At 43.7% G+C, this 17,588-nt stretch overlaps 1 protein-coding gene across 1 annotated transcript in view; it reads left to right on the plus strand.

Moving 5' to 3' along the window:
• Nucleotides 1-5,581: 5,581 nt before the first annotated feature.
• The window catches only part of TADA2A (transcriptional adaptor 2A), a 51,723-nt gene continuing 39,716 nt past the window's right edge, over nt 5,582-17,588 (plus strand). Inside the window, exons 1-8 of the mRNA XM_060259544.1 lie at nt 5,582-5,683; nt 6,534-6,640; nt 9,027-9,086; nt 10,281-10,372; nt 10,505-10,662; nt 13,719-13,807; nt 16,655-16,727; nt 17,425-17,488. Of these exons, the coding sequence (XP_060115527.1) occupies nt 5,659-5,683; nt 6,534-6,640; nt 9,027-9,086; nt 10,281-10,372; nt 10,505-10,662; nt 13,719-13,807; nt 16,655-16,727; nt 17,425-17,488 (668 nt within the window). The 5' untranslated portion in view covers nt 5,582-5,658. The remainder of the gene's footprint in view (nt 5,684-6,533; nt 6,641-9,026; nt 9,087-10,280; nt 10,373-10,504; nt 10,663-13,718; nt 13,808-16,654; nt 16,728-17,424; nt 17,489-17,588) is intronic.

Raw genomic sequence — 17,588 nt, forward strand, 5'->3', positions numbered from 1 at the left:
TAGCAGTCTCTCTCATTAATTGTTTGTGTGTGTGTATAGCTGTCACAACATAGTGATGAAAATTTGTACATGAAAAGTTGCTTCTGGCCTTATATTAATTGGGCATTGAAGAACTGACATTCCTCAGTCTCATTATATGTGGAGTTTTGAAAAGGAATTTATTATATTATGCTCCCCAGTGATTTTTGCAGAGGGAGAAAACTAGATAGACACGCAACTTCCGTGTCCAGTACAAAAACCCCATGAACTACAATGCTCTATGCACATAGGGTAGGTGTACTTTGAGGTTTGGAGCTTTGGGGGTGCAGAGGACAGGGTGCCTGGAGAGGACACCTTCCAAAGCATCTATTTGCTCCATAGGAACTGATTTCTGTAGCCTGGGCATGGGCTTTAATTCAGATCCCCAGGTCCCACCTGGAGGCTGGCATCCCTATCTGGTGTTTTAGAGGTAATTAATTTATAGGGTAGCGGCGTCAGGGTTACCAGTGTAGGGCTGCCAACTCAAGACTGGGAAATTCCTGGAGATTTGGGGGCAGAACATGGAATTTGGGGGTGGGGTGCCGAATTCCGCTCTCCCCCTCTGCCATTCCCTCCAGGGGAACTGATCCCTGAAGTCTCGACATCAGTTATAAGCCCGGGGAAAACCCAGGCCTCTCCTGGAGGTTCAAAAAACAAAAGAGGAAGCCGTGTAGAAGACAATATACTAAAGCACAAAGCTCTCGGGTGATTACTGCAAAACATACACTGCATTCAAAATTGCTGAATAAAATAATTCTGCTGTACAATGATTTACCATGCTGACTCGAATGAACACACCCAGGCCTCAAATTCAGTGGGAGCTCACAGGAGCACAGCTCCTGAACCTTTCTGAGACTTTCATCTCCTCCTGAGAGTTCTACCTCCTGGTCCATTGAATAGTAGGTACAGCTGCATAACAATCCCTGGATGAGTTCCACCTGTTTTTCTACAATATGGCCCCTGAACACACCTCCATGCACAGAACAATAAGACATACTCAAAGTCCACTTGAGAACTTGCGAGACTGTTGAAGAGCCCAGCTCTCTCTTCTGTTGCTCACATCATGAATGAACTTGTTCCAAAAGTCCCGTGTAAGGATGCTGATGCCAGCATCTTTTGCATGACTCGAAGTGATTGTGTGATTGCATCACTGGTCCCGATAAGCATTTGCCTGAAGAAGCTCTGGGAAATGGCTTTGGATACCGGTCTACCGCCGCGTGCTTTCCTTTCAAGGGACTTTGGAAGATGTTTGTTCACAAGTTCATGTGCTAAGGTGTGTTCATTCAAGTCAGCACGGCAAATGATTGTATAGCAGAATTTTTCTACAAGTATTTTATTCAGCAATTTTGAATACAGTACATGTTTTGCAGTAATCAGCCGTGAGCTTTGTGCTTTAGTATATTCCTTCCTGGAGGTTGGCAAGCCACAAATGCTGTGAGTCGCCCTTAGCCTGCCTCAGTGGGGAAGGACGGGATATTAATCAAATCAATAAATAACACACCCCATTTTTACAAAGTGCCCGGTCTCCGCTAGTGTTTCCATGCTGGACATTTGGTGTAGAGCAGGGGTGACCAAACTCGGGAGCTGCATATGGCTCCTTCTCACATAGTTTGTGGCTCTTGAAGCCCCCACCATCCCGTCGACTGGCTTGGAGAAGGCATTAGTCTCTTTAAATCATTTCTCCAAGCCAAGCCAGCAACTTGGAGAAGGCATTAAAAGTTGCTTTCTTTCCACCTCTCCCTCCTTCCCCCATCTATTTGCCTTCCTTCCTTCCTGCTCTCAAACATCTGCCATTGGTGACTGGCAGCTCTCAAACATCTGGCATTTGTTCAATGTGGCCACCCCTGGTGTAGAGTGTGGGGGAGTGACATTGTTTGAATCACCACACAAAACCCCTCTCTTTCAGTCACACACACCAACAGCAGCACTTTTTTCAATTATAGCATTTTTATTGGTTATAACGGAGGGGGGGAAAGGTTTGTTTTAAGGTTGGGGGGGCGGGGAAGGGACGCGCGCTCGCGCCCGAGGACGCCTGGGAGGCGAGCACGCGCACGCGTGACGGAGGGCCTGGGGGCGGGGCCGGCGCTGCCGTGGCCGCTGCCCGCGCAAAGACGAGGAGCGGCTGAAGGCGACGAGGCCCGGGCGGCGCGAGGGGGGAGCGGAGCCGGTAAAGAGGGAGGGGCGCGCGGGAGGGGCGGCGGCGGCGCCTCGTGACGGGAGGGGGTGGGGCTGGGGCGAAGGGGGAGGAGCCGCTCCGCCGCGGGCGTGACGCGCCCGGCCCGCCGTTGAGGAGGAAATGACGTCTGCGCGTGACGGTTCTCCTTTAGGCGGGAAGGGCGGTTGGGAGAGGTGCGAGGGAAGGCCGGAAGGAGCTCCCTTTGCCCAGTCGCCTGGGTGGCAGGGGAGAGACACAAAGGAAGCAACTTTAAGACCAACGAGTGCTAACGTTTTAAGCATGTTTTAAGGTGTTGGTTTTTTTTTTTAATCTTTAATTGTGTGTGTCTCTGCCTGCTTCCTGGCATTGCGTTTTATGACACACGTGGCCCAGCCCAACAGCGTCTCATTTATGTCAGATCTCTGACCCTCATAACAAATGAGTTTGACGCCCCTGAGGTAGAGGCTTGGCTTCTTTGGACCCAGTCTGACATTTTATGTGCTGTGTCCTCCAAAATCTCCTTTTTAAATGAGATGACATTCATTGTGAATTTGCATATATTAGCATATGCAAATTACGTGCAAAGTCCACATGGAACAAAGTGGGAGTCCAGTAGCACCTTTAAGATCAACAAGGGTTTTTTTTCCAGAATGTAAGCTTTATTTATTGTTTTACTGTTCTTATTTTAATTCGAAAGTATTGTTTTAACTCTGATTTGTAGGTCTTTATTGTTTACTGTATGTTGTGATCCACCCTGAGCCATTTACAGGAAAGGTGGGGATATAAGCCTACTAAATAAACATATACTCCTTCAGTCAAAAGAATGAGGGACACGAGCAGAAGTTGAACTACACATAGCTGGTGGGCAGTGGTTAAGCATGCAAAGTGATATAAAGTTAGGATCCAATGGCAAAATAGTGAAATAAACAAACAAAGCACATTTGGTCTGGATAGCATTTGCGTGGGAAATAAGTAATAAATAATAAGTAATAAAAGCTGCCTGCTAATTGCTCTATTGCTACAAGTCTAGGTTAAACAAAAGGACATGTTTTCCCTAGTGATGGCTTCATCTGCAGCAGTGGAATAAAAGAGATGTCTGGAGGCATTGCAGAAGCTTAGTCTTTGAGATGCCAATGAAGTAAGGAATTTGTCAGGTGAAGTAAGGGGTCAAGTCCTGGACTTCCTTCAATAATCACGACTCTCCATTTGAATAGATAAGTATTTATTGTAAGGAGAGTCGTGATTATTGAAGGAAGTCCAGGACTTGACACCAGGCTCCCGCTTTGCTGCTACCTGCAGTGGACTACCTGCTGAAAAAAAGTTTCAAAAAATCAGTGTAGTGGCAGTGCGACATCATCTCTTGGCACATATGTGGAAGTGAGTTTATGTCACTGGTGTGACATGATGTCACTTCCTGCTACTCACCAGCTAGATTTCCTAAAACCTGGAAATTTTGATCGGTGCCTGTTGGTGGGTGCAAACAGGCCAGCCAAATGTGCAAAGGGTGCAGAGTGACCACTGTCTTCTACACTCTGACTCCGCTTTTGCTGTCACCAGTGTTCCCTCTAAGTTAGTGTGAACTAACCCACAATTTTTTAACTTCTGGCTCACACATTTTTGTCTTAGCTCAGGAGAGCAAAGTAATTTTTGCAGAAGCCAAATCGCTTGCTCACCAATGCCAGTAGCTTACAAAGTAGAATATTTGCTCACAAGACTCCACAGTTTAGAGGCAGCATTGGCTGTGATCCAGAAACACTGCCAGGGCAACATTCTAGCTCTCTCCCAGAAAAAAAAAATCTACAGAGTCCCCACACAATGAAGTTACTTTCAGCATGAATCTAACATGATATGTGTAATTCCCTTCTACAGTTAAGGCATCAGAGCCTCCCAAGAGCTTCAGAAGTCTCACCTTGCCTTGGCATTGGGAAAGCCAAAGAATGGGGAGGGACAGTGGTTCAGCGGTAGAGCATCTGCTTGGCAAGCAGGTGGTCCCAAGTTCAATCCCTGGCATCTCCAACTAAAAAGGGTCCAGGCAAGAAGGCATGAAAAATCTCATCTTGAGACCCTGGAGATTCGCTGCCAGAGTAGACAAGACTGACTTTGATGGACCCAGGGTCTGATTAATTAGAAGGCAGCTTCATATATTTATATGTAAGCATTCATTAACTGGAGTTAAGAAATTGGAGGATATTGTTGCCTCAAAAAACTGAAGATACATAAATGGCTTCTGCTGGCTGCAAGTGTGAACTGCTAGTCAGGATGTCCCTGGCTCACATCTTGCCAGGGACTGTGAATTCTCTGGATAACTGAGGCAAGCCACTCTTCTCTCAACCTCCCCCCATCTGCAGTCTGTGGATGACACTAAAATTGACCTGCCCTACAAGACTGTTGGGAAGATATTTGTTAGAATGAATGAGTTCTCAAAAGTGCCATAGAAATACAGCTTAATACTATTTCAGCCCTCTGGAATAGGATGAGCTAAGTATAGAAATAATTAAATATAGACAGCCGCAAATAGCTGTACTGGAGGCTCACATGCTGTACTGGAGGCTCAGGCAGTTTCCAAGCACCAATGAGTTTTCAATAAGATCTCTTCCTACCTCCCACTTGTTTTATGTTCTAGTATTTGCTCTGTGGGAACAGCAGTCTGACAAGGGATGAGAGATTAATAATCACAAACAGTATTTGTGTTGTGCTTTCCATGTTCAACAGTGTAACTCTACTTAAGACTGCACTGCTAATGAGTTTGTGGCAGCAGGGAGACTTGAACCACGGCTCTCCCCAGTCGCCTCTTGGATACTAAACTTGGGTTGTTCCCTTCAAGCACTAAACTATTAACTGTCAAGCCAAAACTGTCCCTGCTCCAAGAAGGCATTTCTCTTTAGTTAGATCACTATGAGTCTCCCGTTCACCAATAACCTCACCGAGATGAGGACAAGGTTGGCTTATACAGGTCTACCTGCTGGGCAAAAATCCAAAAATAACCTTTATCTGATCAAGAAAGACATAGGTGCCGAAATTCTTCAGACTTAGTAACATCTCTCCTGCCTTGCCTACCACTTACGGAAACTTTTTTTGAGGAAATCTGAATATGCCAGCACTTTGAATATCAAGAATCTTGCATTTGGTGTCCTTCCAAAAAGAGAACCAGAGCAATGGCACTTGATTACATTAACCAGCAGTTTATTTATTTATAAAATGTACATTGTTTCTCACCAGAGCCTAGTTCAAGGTGGCTCATGAGTTTAAAAAAATACAATAAAATCATAAATTATCATTAACAAAAACAAGCCCAGGGCATAAAAACATAAAGCAAACAGTGACCAGTCTAAAATGAAATAAATCTGCTCCAGTAAGTGTGACAATTGGAGGCTTTTTTCCTGTTAAGTTGACATAACTTTTTTGCAGGGCTGGTTGTCTGAAAAGTTTAATTCAAAGGAGAGTCAATTTCCTTGGGGTGCTACTCAGGATCCTGAAGGAAGAACATGGAGCGCTTGGCTTCTTTCAGCAGTAAGTATTTTAACTGAAAGATTGCAGATAGCTCTTTAAATCCTCCTGATTCAAGAACTATGCTTTTGTAATTACCATTGAACCATGGGTGGAAGATTCAAAGGAGGGAAACAGACCTGGTTAGGTCAGATTTGGATACGGAAGATGTATTAATGTAGTTGTACAACCCAGTATGGTTCCCTTCCCAACTGAATCCTGGTTAGCTTATGAAACAGAATTTGGGATGGGAGTTTACAGATAAGAGCAGGCCCAGTTCTTAATGGTTGGGGCTGCTAGACACAGGAAGCAGGGTTAGCCTTCACCCCAGTGGAGTTCCTGTGTGCACCTTCTGTTCTCTCATAGCAGTGAACAAAGCACTGCCCAACCCAGAAAAGGAAATCCATGCTCAGAAGAATCATGTGATTAGCTCCGTTACATGCCATCTTAGTTGGAGCTTTCCCGCATGTTTCCATTTATCATATCCTGGATAAAGGTTTTCCCAAACCCAATCCCATTCCAATTCTAGGAAAACCTTTTACCTTTGTTATTATTTGCAGTAAATCAGAATCTAGAGTTGCCATTCTCCAGGTGGTGGCTGGAGATCTCCGGTTCTTACAACCAGTCTCCAGGGGACAGAGATCAGTTCCCCTGGAGAAAATGGCCGCTTTGGAAGGTGGACATTATCCCCCAAACCCCACCCTCCTTTAACTCCGCCTCCAAACTCTTCAGGTGTTTCCTAGCCTGGAGCTGACAACTCTAATCCAGGATATAACACAGATAGCATTTCCAGTAACAGCGTTACGAATTAAGGTATTTGGACTAGCAAAAGGCTACCGAGGTTATATTTTTTGTGGTCTTGTTGGCTTCACAGATGATCCTTTTGACAAACCACCGTGCCGAGGGTGCTCCTCCTACCTTGCGGAACCATACATCAAGTGCGCTGAATGTGGGCCACCTCCCTTCTTGCTGTGCTTGCAGGTAAACTACCTTTATGAGTGGGGAGAGGAATTCACAAGGATGAGCTTACCAAGCATGCAGCATATTCCACTGGCACTGAGAGCCAACGGCTGGATAATCAAGAAGCAGCTGAGGCCTGTTAGTATAACCACATCTGATGCTACAGTTTGTTGCTGCATAGGGCTAATCAACACAGACTGGCTCAGGCTGTTGATGACAGAATTGTCAACAAGCAGGAATAGACAAATGCATTGCTTTTTCTTACATTCTGCTGTAAAGAAAAGGTGGTTTGTAGGAGTTGGGCTAGCTCTCATGTAAGGGGTTTTTTTTGTGCAACACCACATAAGAACATAAGGGAAGCCATGTTGGATCAGGCCAGTGGCCCATCCAGTCCAACACTCTGTGTCACACAGTGGCCAAAAAAACTAGGTCCCATCAGGAGGTCCAACAGTGGGGCCAGGACACTAGAAACCCTTCCACTGTGCCCCCCAAGCACCAAGAATACAGAGCATCACTGCCCCAGAGAGTTCCAATGATAAACTGTGGTTAATAGCCACTGATGGACCTCTGATCCATATGTTTATCCAGTCCCCTCTTGAAACTGGCTATGCTGTCAGCTGTCACCACCTCTTGTGGCAGTGAATTCCACATGTTAATCACCCTTTGGGTGAAGAAGTACTTCCTTTTATCTGTTTTAACCTGACTGCTCAGCAATTTCATTGAATGCCCACGAGTTCTTGCCTTGTGAGAAAGGGAGAAAAGTACTGCTTTCTCTTTCTTCTCTATCCCATGCATAATCTTGTAAACCTCTATCTTGACACCCCTCAGCTGACATTTCTCCAAGCTAAAGAGCCCCAAGCATTTTAACGTTTCTTCATAGGGAAAGGGTTTCAACCCTTTAATCATTCTAGTTGCCCTTTTCAATCCAAATGGTGTTGGTGCAAAAAATGTCAAGCTGTAACAGTAGTGAAATGGTAGTGACCTTCAAAGCCCTACGTGGTTAGGGACCACATACCTACGGGACTGAATCTCCCCATATGTGCCCCATAGAGCTTTATGCTCAGCTGGTAGTCTCTGGCCCAAAAGATATCCATTTAGCTTCAACAAGGGTCAGGGCTTTCTCTGCCCTGGCCCCTGCCTGGTAGAACACACTCCTTTTGGAGATCAGGGCCCAATTCCATAGGGCCTATAAAATGGAGCTGTTCCACCAGGCCTTTGGTTGAGGTGGCGGATGTCTAATTCATCTTTGCCTTTCGTGTTCTCACTGCCAGCATGCTTTGTACTGTTGCAATGTTAGAGTGCCCATTCTGACCAGCCCTGCTTACAAGATCAATAAAGCATTACCAGGCAACAGGTTGCAGTGCGTGACCATCTAATAGCTTCCTCAGGAGGCACCAAAGTCCCGAAATAGCTGCCATCATAGATCTGATTAGTACATTGATTGTCAGTTGTTAATTTGGATTATTATTGTGTTAATGTTTTAATTCCATGTATTTTATTGATATGTTGTGATGTACCCTGAGCCTGCTTGTGGGACAGGGTGGGATACAAAATAAATATAACAATAGGTCAGACTGCTCAACTCTCTGCTGTTGACTAACATCCATGATTCCTACTTACATAGTGTATTGTACTATATTTTTATCCCTTCCTTTCTCTAGAAAATTCAGCATGGTGTACAAGGTTCTCTCCCTTCATTTTAGTCTCACAAGAATCTTGCATTATAGGTTAGGATGAACATGAGGGCCTAGTTCAGGGTGGACAAACTTGCTTAACGTAAGAGTCACATAGAATAAACATCAGATGTTTGAGAGCCACAAGACTTGAATGCCAGATGTTTTAGAGCCATAAGACGGGAAGGCAGGCAAATAGATGAGGGAAGGAGGGAGAGGTGGAAAGAAAGCAATCATAAATGCATTTTCCAAGCTGCTGGCTGCCTTGGCTTAGAGAAATGATTTAAAGAGAGAAATGCCTGCTCCAAACCAGCTGGCGGGAGATGGGGGGCTTTGAGAGCCACACAATATGTGTGAAAAAGCCACACATGACTCCCAAGCTGTAGTTTGGCCACCTCTGGCCTAGTCCAGGATCACTCACTTTGTTCTGTGGCAAGATGGAGATTTGAACCGAGGTCCCCCAAACTTTTACCAAACATTTTAACCACTACTGGCTGTCCATGCTATCCTTTATAGCTGCAGAATAGACATTGTAGCATTGTGATGCTGATGTTGCTAAGTTTAGTGGATCCAGTGGTTTTAAAATTGGATTGTTTTATTTTCTGGAAGCAGCCTTGAGCTTGAAAAGGCAGAGGATAAATATTTTAAATGAATAAAAGACAAGCTTTTTGCAGGAAAAAAGCTTGTATATAGCAGACTGCTCATTATATTCATTGTTATATTTTGTTTTGCAGTGTTTCACAAGAGGATTCGAGTATAAGAAACATCGCAGTGATCACACCTATGAAATTATGGTGATTATGCTATTTTGATGAACCCTTCTTAGGTTTTTGTGTCTTCGATTCTTGGAGATTCATTCCATTGGAAATTTCACTGTTTATGACTTTGCAGAATAATGATACTTTTGATCAATTATGATCTTAACCAGAAAAACGCTTTTGTTAATCTGCTGTTACACATAATAATTATACCTTCTGTCTCATTGAAACTCTTGAAGCAGGTTTCCATTAAATGCTTTATTCTGTCCTCCCTCCCCCCCCCCTCCGGCCTTAAGCATTTCATGTCTTATTGCTTCTGGTATTACAGGCCATAGATATGCTAATGATGAGTTCTTTGTTATGTTCTATAGTGACACTTTTATAAGCTAATAGTAATTATGACTTGTGAGATATTTACATTATTATGACATAATTAAATTCCTGTGAGGTACCACTGAAGCTTTTAACCTGTCAGTGTGAGAATCGTTCCCAGCTACTGGAAGAGTAGATTTGCTTTTGTGCATGTAGAACAGAGTGTTACATATGTCAGGAATGGGCATTTAAAGCCCTGAATACAAAATCTGACTTGTTTCTGGAGACAGTCATTGAGCTCTGCAAAGAGGTAGATGGTAGAGAGAGGCCACTCTGGTTCAAGGATAAATTGCTTTTTAAATAGATTATTTTACCTTAAAAGTATAGCAATATTATCGGCCATGGGCTTGTTTTTTTAAGAAAAGGGATTTGTGTGGGGGCCATGGGCACGATGCATTATAAAAATATAGTCATCTGTGTGTAGAATCCTAAATAATAGATCCAGGAGTGTGGAAATACCTGCTGTCCCAAAATTGCACATCTGCATTCAAAGCGGGCAGGGCTTCAGGGAAGCGATCATGGCTGATCTGAATCATACAGACCAGCAGTGATTAAATCTGCAGAAAAGTCCCCCATCTCATCTTTTTTCCAAAATAATAAAATACATTTTAGTCTAGTAATTTCAAAGTATTCAGATTGAGTTATCATCAAAGATTAAATCTGCAGAAAGTTGGGGATTTAGCATGTCACTTTTATACCATAAATGTTTGTTGTTTTTATTTACCATTGCTTATCCTGATCATGAGGGATGAGACAAATAAAAGTTTCAAAACAGCTTAAATTTCACTGAAGTCAATGGGGATGCAAGCTGCCCAGATGTGCAGCAGAAAATTTAAATCCTTTCCCCCACTTCTCCAGACTTCCAATTTCCCAGTCCTTGATCCTACGTGGACAGCTCAGGAAGAAATGGCCCTGTTGGAAGCAGTGATGGATTGCGGCTTTGGAAACTGGTAAGCATTTAATGTCTGTTTCAGTGTTAAAATCCATGTGGGAAATCTGTCCAATTTCAGTGGGTATGCATCTAGAGCGATCAGTATTTTCATCATTGTTTAACTAGTTCCCTCTCCCCCCTTCCCTTCTAGGCAGGATGTAGCCAATCAGATGAGCACAAAGACTAAAGAGGAGTGTGAGAAACATTACATGAAGCACTTCATCAACAACCCCCTCTTTGCTTCCACATTGTTAAGTCTGAAGCAGGCAGAAGAAAACCAACTCACTGATACAGCCATTCCGTTTTACTGTAAGTGTCCACTGTGGAGTTGGGTGTAGTATTTCCCATTCTTTTGTTCTGTGTTTCCCTAGATGGCCTTCAGAGAATGATTGTAGATGACATTAGACAAATTTACCTTCAAACACAAGAAAAATTTATGGTGTTGGGCTAACAAAAAGGTTTTGTTCAATAAAAATCAGATTTTCCATAAACTGTTTAAAATATTGCTATAGTAAATTCAGGAAAAGGGGACTAAATTAATCCACAGAATAAACAATCCTGGTCTAATCTGTTTATAAGTGGGTGGAGAATGCACTGTGTACTCAAGCACTTTGGTGACTTTTAGCAAATATATTTGCTTCTTAATAAGGATAATAAACAGAAATCACTAGTAAATTTTTTGCTATGGGAATAATAATATATGTTGTCGAAGGCTTTCATGGCTGGAGTCCATTGGCTGTTGTAGATTTTCCGGGCTGTGCGTACATGGTCTGCCACACAGCCCAGAAAATCTACAACAGCCAAAGGAATAATAATAGTTGGTACACATGCATCATGTTTTCAAGACATTACAAATGTTTGTTTGTTGCATTTGCAGATTTTATCAAGTGGTTTTCAAGATACACGCAGATGTAGTTAGATTTTGGTGCCATCTTGAAAACACATAGACATTTTTGTACATTTGTTCCATTTAAGAAGGATATTTTTTCCTACAGAAATTATTTCCCCATGGAAAGTATCACATGAAAAACAGCTTTTAAACACCATAGTGCTAAATTTGTTTCTTAATACCTGTTCTACGCTCAGCTGCTGGATTGCTGGATTGCAGATTGTTGCCTTTTCAGTTTTGCTTCCATGATAGTTTTTTGCTCCTGAAGTCAAAGAAGACAGCAAAATGACATGAATTCAGAACATGCAATTTAGTCTTCTCTATTCTTTGTACAGATTTAGACATTTTGATTTCTAATTTATGTGCAGGTTGACTTGAGATTTTTGGTAAAGGGGTGCATTGGTGCTGAATTTTCAGTGATATTTCATTTTTAATCACTTTTTAATCAGGATTATTGTATGTGCCCTGACCTGAATGGCCCAGACTAGCCTGATCTCATCAGATCTCAGAAGCTAAGCAGGGTCAGCCGGGGTTAGCGTTTGGATGGGAGACCTCCAGGAAATACCAGTCATGATGTGGAGGCAGGCAATGGCAAACCACATCCGAATATCTCTTAGGACTGCCTCCAGGACTGCCATAAGTCAGCTGCTTCTTGGCGGCAGAAAAAATATATTTTATGTAAAATTTCATTTCTAGTTATGACTTATATGATGGAACAGGCCTGCTTTGACTTGCAGCCCCTGTTCTGCCCCGCCTCTCCTTGGAATTACCAACTCCTGGAGGGTGTTACCACTTCCTTCCACTAGGGTGCTCACTGCCACCACTTGCTCATTTTCAGGACTTCCCACTGGGTGGAACAGGACTCCTAGTTCCCCTTCCAGTTGTGAGGCCTGGCCTGGTCTCTAAAGGACAGGATATAATCCACCACTGACTGTTTCGCCTTGAGAAACTACTCCCACCTCTCTTTTATAAGATCTAGTGGTCCCCTGGCCCTCCTGTCAGGCATGAATTCAAAGGATGAGAACCCATGTATTCTTGAGGGACTTCCCTATAGGTGAACAACAACTGCAGCAATTTCTTGTCCTAGTCCTGGGGAGGAGTGTCCATGTGCACCTTGAGCATCCCTTTCATGGTCCCAGTCCATATGACTGGGTGTGGGGGCAGGGGTGGGAGTAAGCTTTTGTCTTTAAATGCTTCACCCCGCAAAGACACTCCATTAATTCTGACTAGAAATCGCATCCCCTGTCTGTCAGAATCTCTGCAGAAAAACCCAACTAACAAAAAATCTTGACTAGAGCTTCTGTTACAGCTGGGGCAGCAGTGGAGGCTAGAGCGCCTCTGGGTATTTTGTTGCAAGGCCCACCAGGCTTAAAATAAACCTCTTTTGTCTTTGGGTAGGTTTTGGGAAAGGCCCAATTATATCAATGCCCACCCGCTGAAATGCCTCTCCCATGATAGGAAGATGTTGTTGTTGACGAAGGTGATATTGGATTATATCCCGCTCTCCACTCCGAATCTCAGAGTCTCAGAGTGGCTCACAATCTCCTTTATCTTCCTTCCCTACAACAGACACTCTGTGAGGTGGGTGGGGCTGAGAGAGCTCTCACAGAAGGTACCCTTTCAAGGACAACTCTGCTAGAGCTATGGCTGACCCAAGGCCATTCCAGCAGCTGCAAGTAGGGCTGCCAAGCCAGCAGTCCAGGCAGGGAACCTCCCCCTGCGTTGCTGGCGTGATGACATCACACAGAAGTGATGTCATCAAAATGGCAGCACCCATGCAGGGCCGCTCTAGGCATTTCTATGGTTTCCCCAGATGCTCTAGCCATTTGGGAGGTAAAACTCTATGGTACAATAGGTACCGTAGAAACGCCTAGAGAGGCCCCGCATTGGCACCACCATTTTGATGACGTCACTTCCAGGTGATGTAATGTCGCATGCACATTGCACATTCAAATGCCCCCCGCTGGCTGCATCAGAAGTGTATGGCCTAATATGCAAAGGAGTTCCTGCTACAAGAAAAGCCCTGCTTATGCTGAACTGTGGGATTTACTTCTGAGTATGATTAGGGTTGAGTTGCAAACCTATGAGGAATACTGCATAGGGCTGCCAACTTTGGGTTTGGAAATACCTGGATATTTTGGGGGTGGAGCCTCTGGAGGGCAGAGTTTGGGGAGGGGAGGGACCTCAGCAGAGTATAATGTCATAAAGCCCGCCTTCCAAAGCAGCCATTTTCTCCAGGGGAACTGAACTTGGTTGTCTAGAGATCATTTGTAATAATGGGAAATCTCCAGGTGCCACCTAGAGGTCAGGAACCATAATATATCAAACTACTACACAATTTATTTTCATCTGCAAGGAAGGACAAAATATTTTTGCATTTTTAGAACAGCACTCAGCTGCATTTTTACTTCATGTTGTTTTGTTTAAGGTGCATTTAAAATGGCAGATGTTTATTGTTCTTGTTTTTCTTTTCCAGCATCTGAAGACCCTCCACGTCCTACGTTTGATTCTCTGCTCTCCAGAGACATGGCTGGATACATGCCCGCAAGAGCAGACTTCATTGAGGTAGGAATATCTCAGGAATGGTCTTTGCTTTTCCTCCTGGAAATAAGTACGAATGGCTTGTGATTTCTTCTTGCAGTATGGTCACTAACCTGAATGCAGCTTAAAGGGATCATTTGTATCATTAGTCTAGTGCTCGTAGATATTTTTTTTGAAGATGTAGGATTTGCACTGTAAATGTCTGAACACGCTTAAACCATTTGGCAGAAACTGGGAGAGCAGAAGGAAGGACTTAAGGTGCAGCAGAAAAAATAATTGGGCTGCTGGAGAAGTAATTGAACAGCTGGGCAGAGCCGTGGGAGAATAACTTGCAGGCCCTGAGGCAATAACAGGCTCTTGCTAAATTTACCTCAGAGTCTAAATCTGGGATTGTCACAGGTAAAATTTTGGAGTAGCCATTTTCCCCTTCAACACTAGCTCTGGCAGTTGCTCTATCCAGCTACATCTAATTACATAGCAATTTCCTTTATTGGCATTTTAAAACTGTTAATATAGAAAAGAGTAGGATAAAAGAAAGTGCAGAAATAAAGCATACACATGTATAAAAAAACATATTCCATCTTTCAGTTCCATTCTTTAAAAGTTATGAATTAAATAATTGTAAAATAGCTTAGTTTACCATAGTACTACGTATAAGTAGAGCTGCCTGGAGGAACTTTGCCACAGTTTCAGTAACATCATCAGCAGTACTGATTGGCAGAAAAAGCAATTTGTGTGAGTCAGGTAAATCTAAAATACTACCAAGAATTGGTGATAAAATGCTACGCTGTACATTGAGCTACATCTAATTGCTCATTTATCTCAATTGTGTTCACCATTTTCCCCAAAGAATGAAAAAGTCTTTGTCTTTTTTACCAAAAGTGAGAGAGTTAATCCTAAATGAATCCAACCAGATTGATATGTATACGTTATATTTGATTGGATGAAGAAGTATTTGGAAGCCTCAAGGTAAACCAAAAAGATTGAGAGCAAGAAATGCATTTCAACACAAAGCATTTATTAGTGGCTTAGAAACATAATTAGCAAAATCATATTTCACTCACACTGTGAAGAACATAACAAAACATAGGGTTGCCAGCAATACTCCCTCTGAGCTGTGGAGTCTTGTGAGCAAAAATTCTACTTTGTGAGCTACTGGCATTACAGTTGTGAGTGAGTGATTTGGCTGCTGTATAAATTAGCTTGCTCTGGGGCCATTTTTCCTGAGCGAGGACAAAAATGTGTGAGCCGGAGGCTAAAAAACTGTGAGCTAGCTCACGCGAACTCAGCTTAGAGGAAACAGTAGTTGCCAGGTCCTTGCTGGCCACTGTCAGGAGTTTGGGGGGGGGGGGCAGGGTTAAGGTTGGGAAACACCTGAAGATTTGCGGATTGAGCCTGGGGAGGGCAGGGACCTCAGTGGGCTAAAATGCCATAGAATCCACCCTCCTCCAAAGCATCTGTCTTCTGCAGGGGAAGTCTGGAAATGAGCTGTAATTCTGAGAGATCCCAAGGTCCCACCTGGAGGCTGGCATCCCTAACTTATAAGAACTAGCTAGATAACCATATTAAACTCTCGGAATATGTTATGTTGAGCACAGCAAACATACAAATAAAGCTGCCTCATATTGAATCCATCAAGGTCAGTCTTGTCCATGAGAGGCAGTTTAGCGTAGTGGTTAAGTGTGCAGACTCCTGTCTGGGAGAACCGGGTTTAAGTCCCCACTCCTCCACTTACATCTGCTGGAATGGCCTTGGGTCAGCCATAGCCCTGCCAGAGGTTGTCCTTGAAAGGGCAGCTGCTGTGAGAGCCCTCTCAGCCCCACCCACCTCACAGGGTGTTTGTTGTGGGGGGAGAGGAGATTGTGAGCTGCTCTGAGTCTCTGATTCAGAGAGAAAGGCGGGGTATAAATCTGCGGTCGTCTTCTACTCAGACTGGCAGCGGCTCTCCAGGTTCTCAGGCAGAGGTCCTTCCCATCACTGACAGCCTAGTCCTTTTAGCTGGAGATGCCAGGAATTGAACCTGGGACCTTCTGCATGCCATGCAGGGTCAGCCCTAGACTGTCTGGCCCCCTAGGCAAGGCTAGCTTCTGGTGCCCCCCCTCCCCCGCACTGATAACATCACCAAGTCACACAGGGCACCCAATTTGGCACCCCCAGAAGCCCAGCGCCCTAGGCAGTTGCCTAGTCTGCCTGGTGGCAGGGCCGGCCCTGATGCCAAGCAGAGGCTCTTCCACTGAGCCTCAGCCCCTTGGCTGTGTACTAATTTACTGTAGATGCACATTTGTTTTCTGGTTTTGATTTTACATATTAAATTAGTGGTGTTATGTTTTGTGCATGTAATTGAATTTGTTTATTTATATAGTGTATCATGCTACTTTCTCCCCAGGTTTTTTAATCTTCTAAAGCTTTTTGGTTTAAACATTTGGTTTAATGTTCTAAAGCTTTTTGGTTGCATATTTTTGGGGTGCTGTACCAGAAGCCCTAAGAATAGTGCTGGGGGTGGCAATTCTAGCATCAGGTCTAGTTTTGTGGCACGGTTACTATTGTTAGGAACAATGTGACACAGAATTTCTGATCTGACAGACTTATTGGAATTTCTAATGGCCTCTTCCATCCTGGGGCAGTTCTCCAGCACGAGTAAGGAAAAAGAAGCTGTTTCACAATGCACTTAACTAAGCAGTTCTTGTAACATCTGCAGTTATTCTTGATGCTTTAGGCCAGTTACTAACTGAAGATTTTGGAGAGAGAGAGAGAGATTGTTGCGAAAACTACTGTTTTCCTCCCATCTTCCTTGTCTATCTTGATATTGCATGAGGGTTCTTTGAATTAACAAGCAACCAGTTTCTAAAAAAGATCACTTCTCCCTCCCAGGAGTTTGACAACTATGCTGAATGGGACTTAAGGGATATAGACTTTGTGGAGGATGACTCAGACCTTCTACATGGTGAGTTCTGTTTCAAGCAAGACAGAGAAAGGTTAGAAAAATATTTCCCATGGCTGAAAATATTTACTTAAAAGTGTTGATGTTAATGTTACTTTGCTCAATCATGTCCCCTCCCCCACCCCCCACACAAACAAAATCGGGTTATTTTAGGATTCTCATGGTCGTGAAACCACTTTGATAGTCACTTTATTCTGTTCGTTAGCCAGTCTCTAATAATGTGTGTTTAGTCTAGGGTGGGTTGTTCTATCACAGGGCACTCTTACAACCCCATCACATGTATGCCCTGAAATATAAAAGCCTGCTTAAGCGTGGTCTTGGTCTCATGTCTCCATTCATTATGCATGATAATAGCATGGCCAGATGGGAGAGGCCACATGTTTATCACATACAACCCTGCAGCACAGGATTGCACAGTCATGAAGCAAGTCTCACGCTGCCTGCATGGCACACGTGTGCAGGGGCCATACTCTGATTCTGTTTCAGCAGCTTGGAGCTGCTCTCTCTCTAGCATCTTCAAACAAGATTCAGCTTACTTTTTTTCCTGCTGGGGAGCACGACCTTTTAAATGCTATGATAAAAGCAGATAGCGTTGGTGGATTGGGGAGATAAGCTTGGAGCAAATACCTTGTATGACAGAATTATTCTTTTGTTCTCTCCCTCCCTTTCTCTCTCTTTCTCTCTCTCTCAACTTCCACAGCTTTGAAGATTGCGGTTGTAGATATCTATCACTCTAGGTTAAAGGAAAGGCAACGAAGGAAAAAGTGAGTCGATAATTACCTTTTCACTCCTTCAAAACGGAGCACGTTTGTCATATAAAGTGCATTTTTTTTTTTGCATTAGTGAAGCCTAAGCAGAAATTAC

This window comes from Heteronotia binoei, chromosome 18, assembly GCF_032191835.1.
Source record: "Heteronotia binoei isolate CCM8104 ecotype False Entrance Well chromosome 18, APGP_CSIRO_Hbin_v1, whole genome shotgun sequence".
Taxonomy (NCBI): Eukaryota; Metazoa; Chordata; class Lepidosauria; order Squamata; family Gekkonidae; genus Heteronotia; species Heteronotia binoei.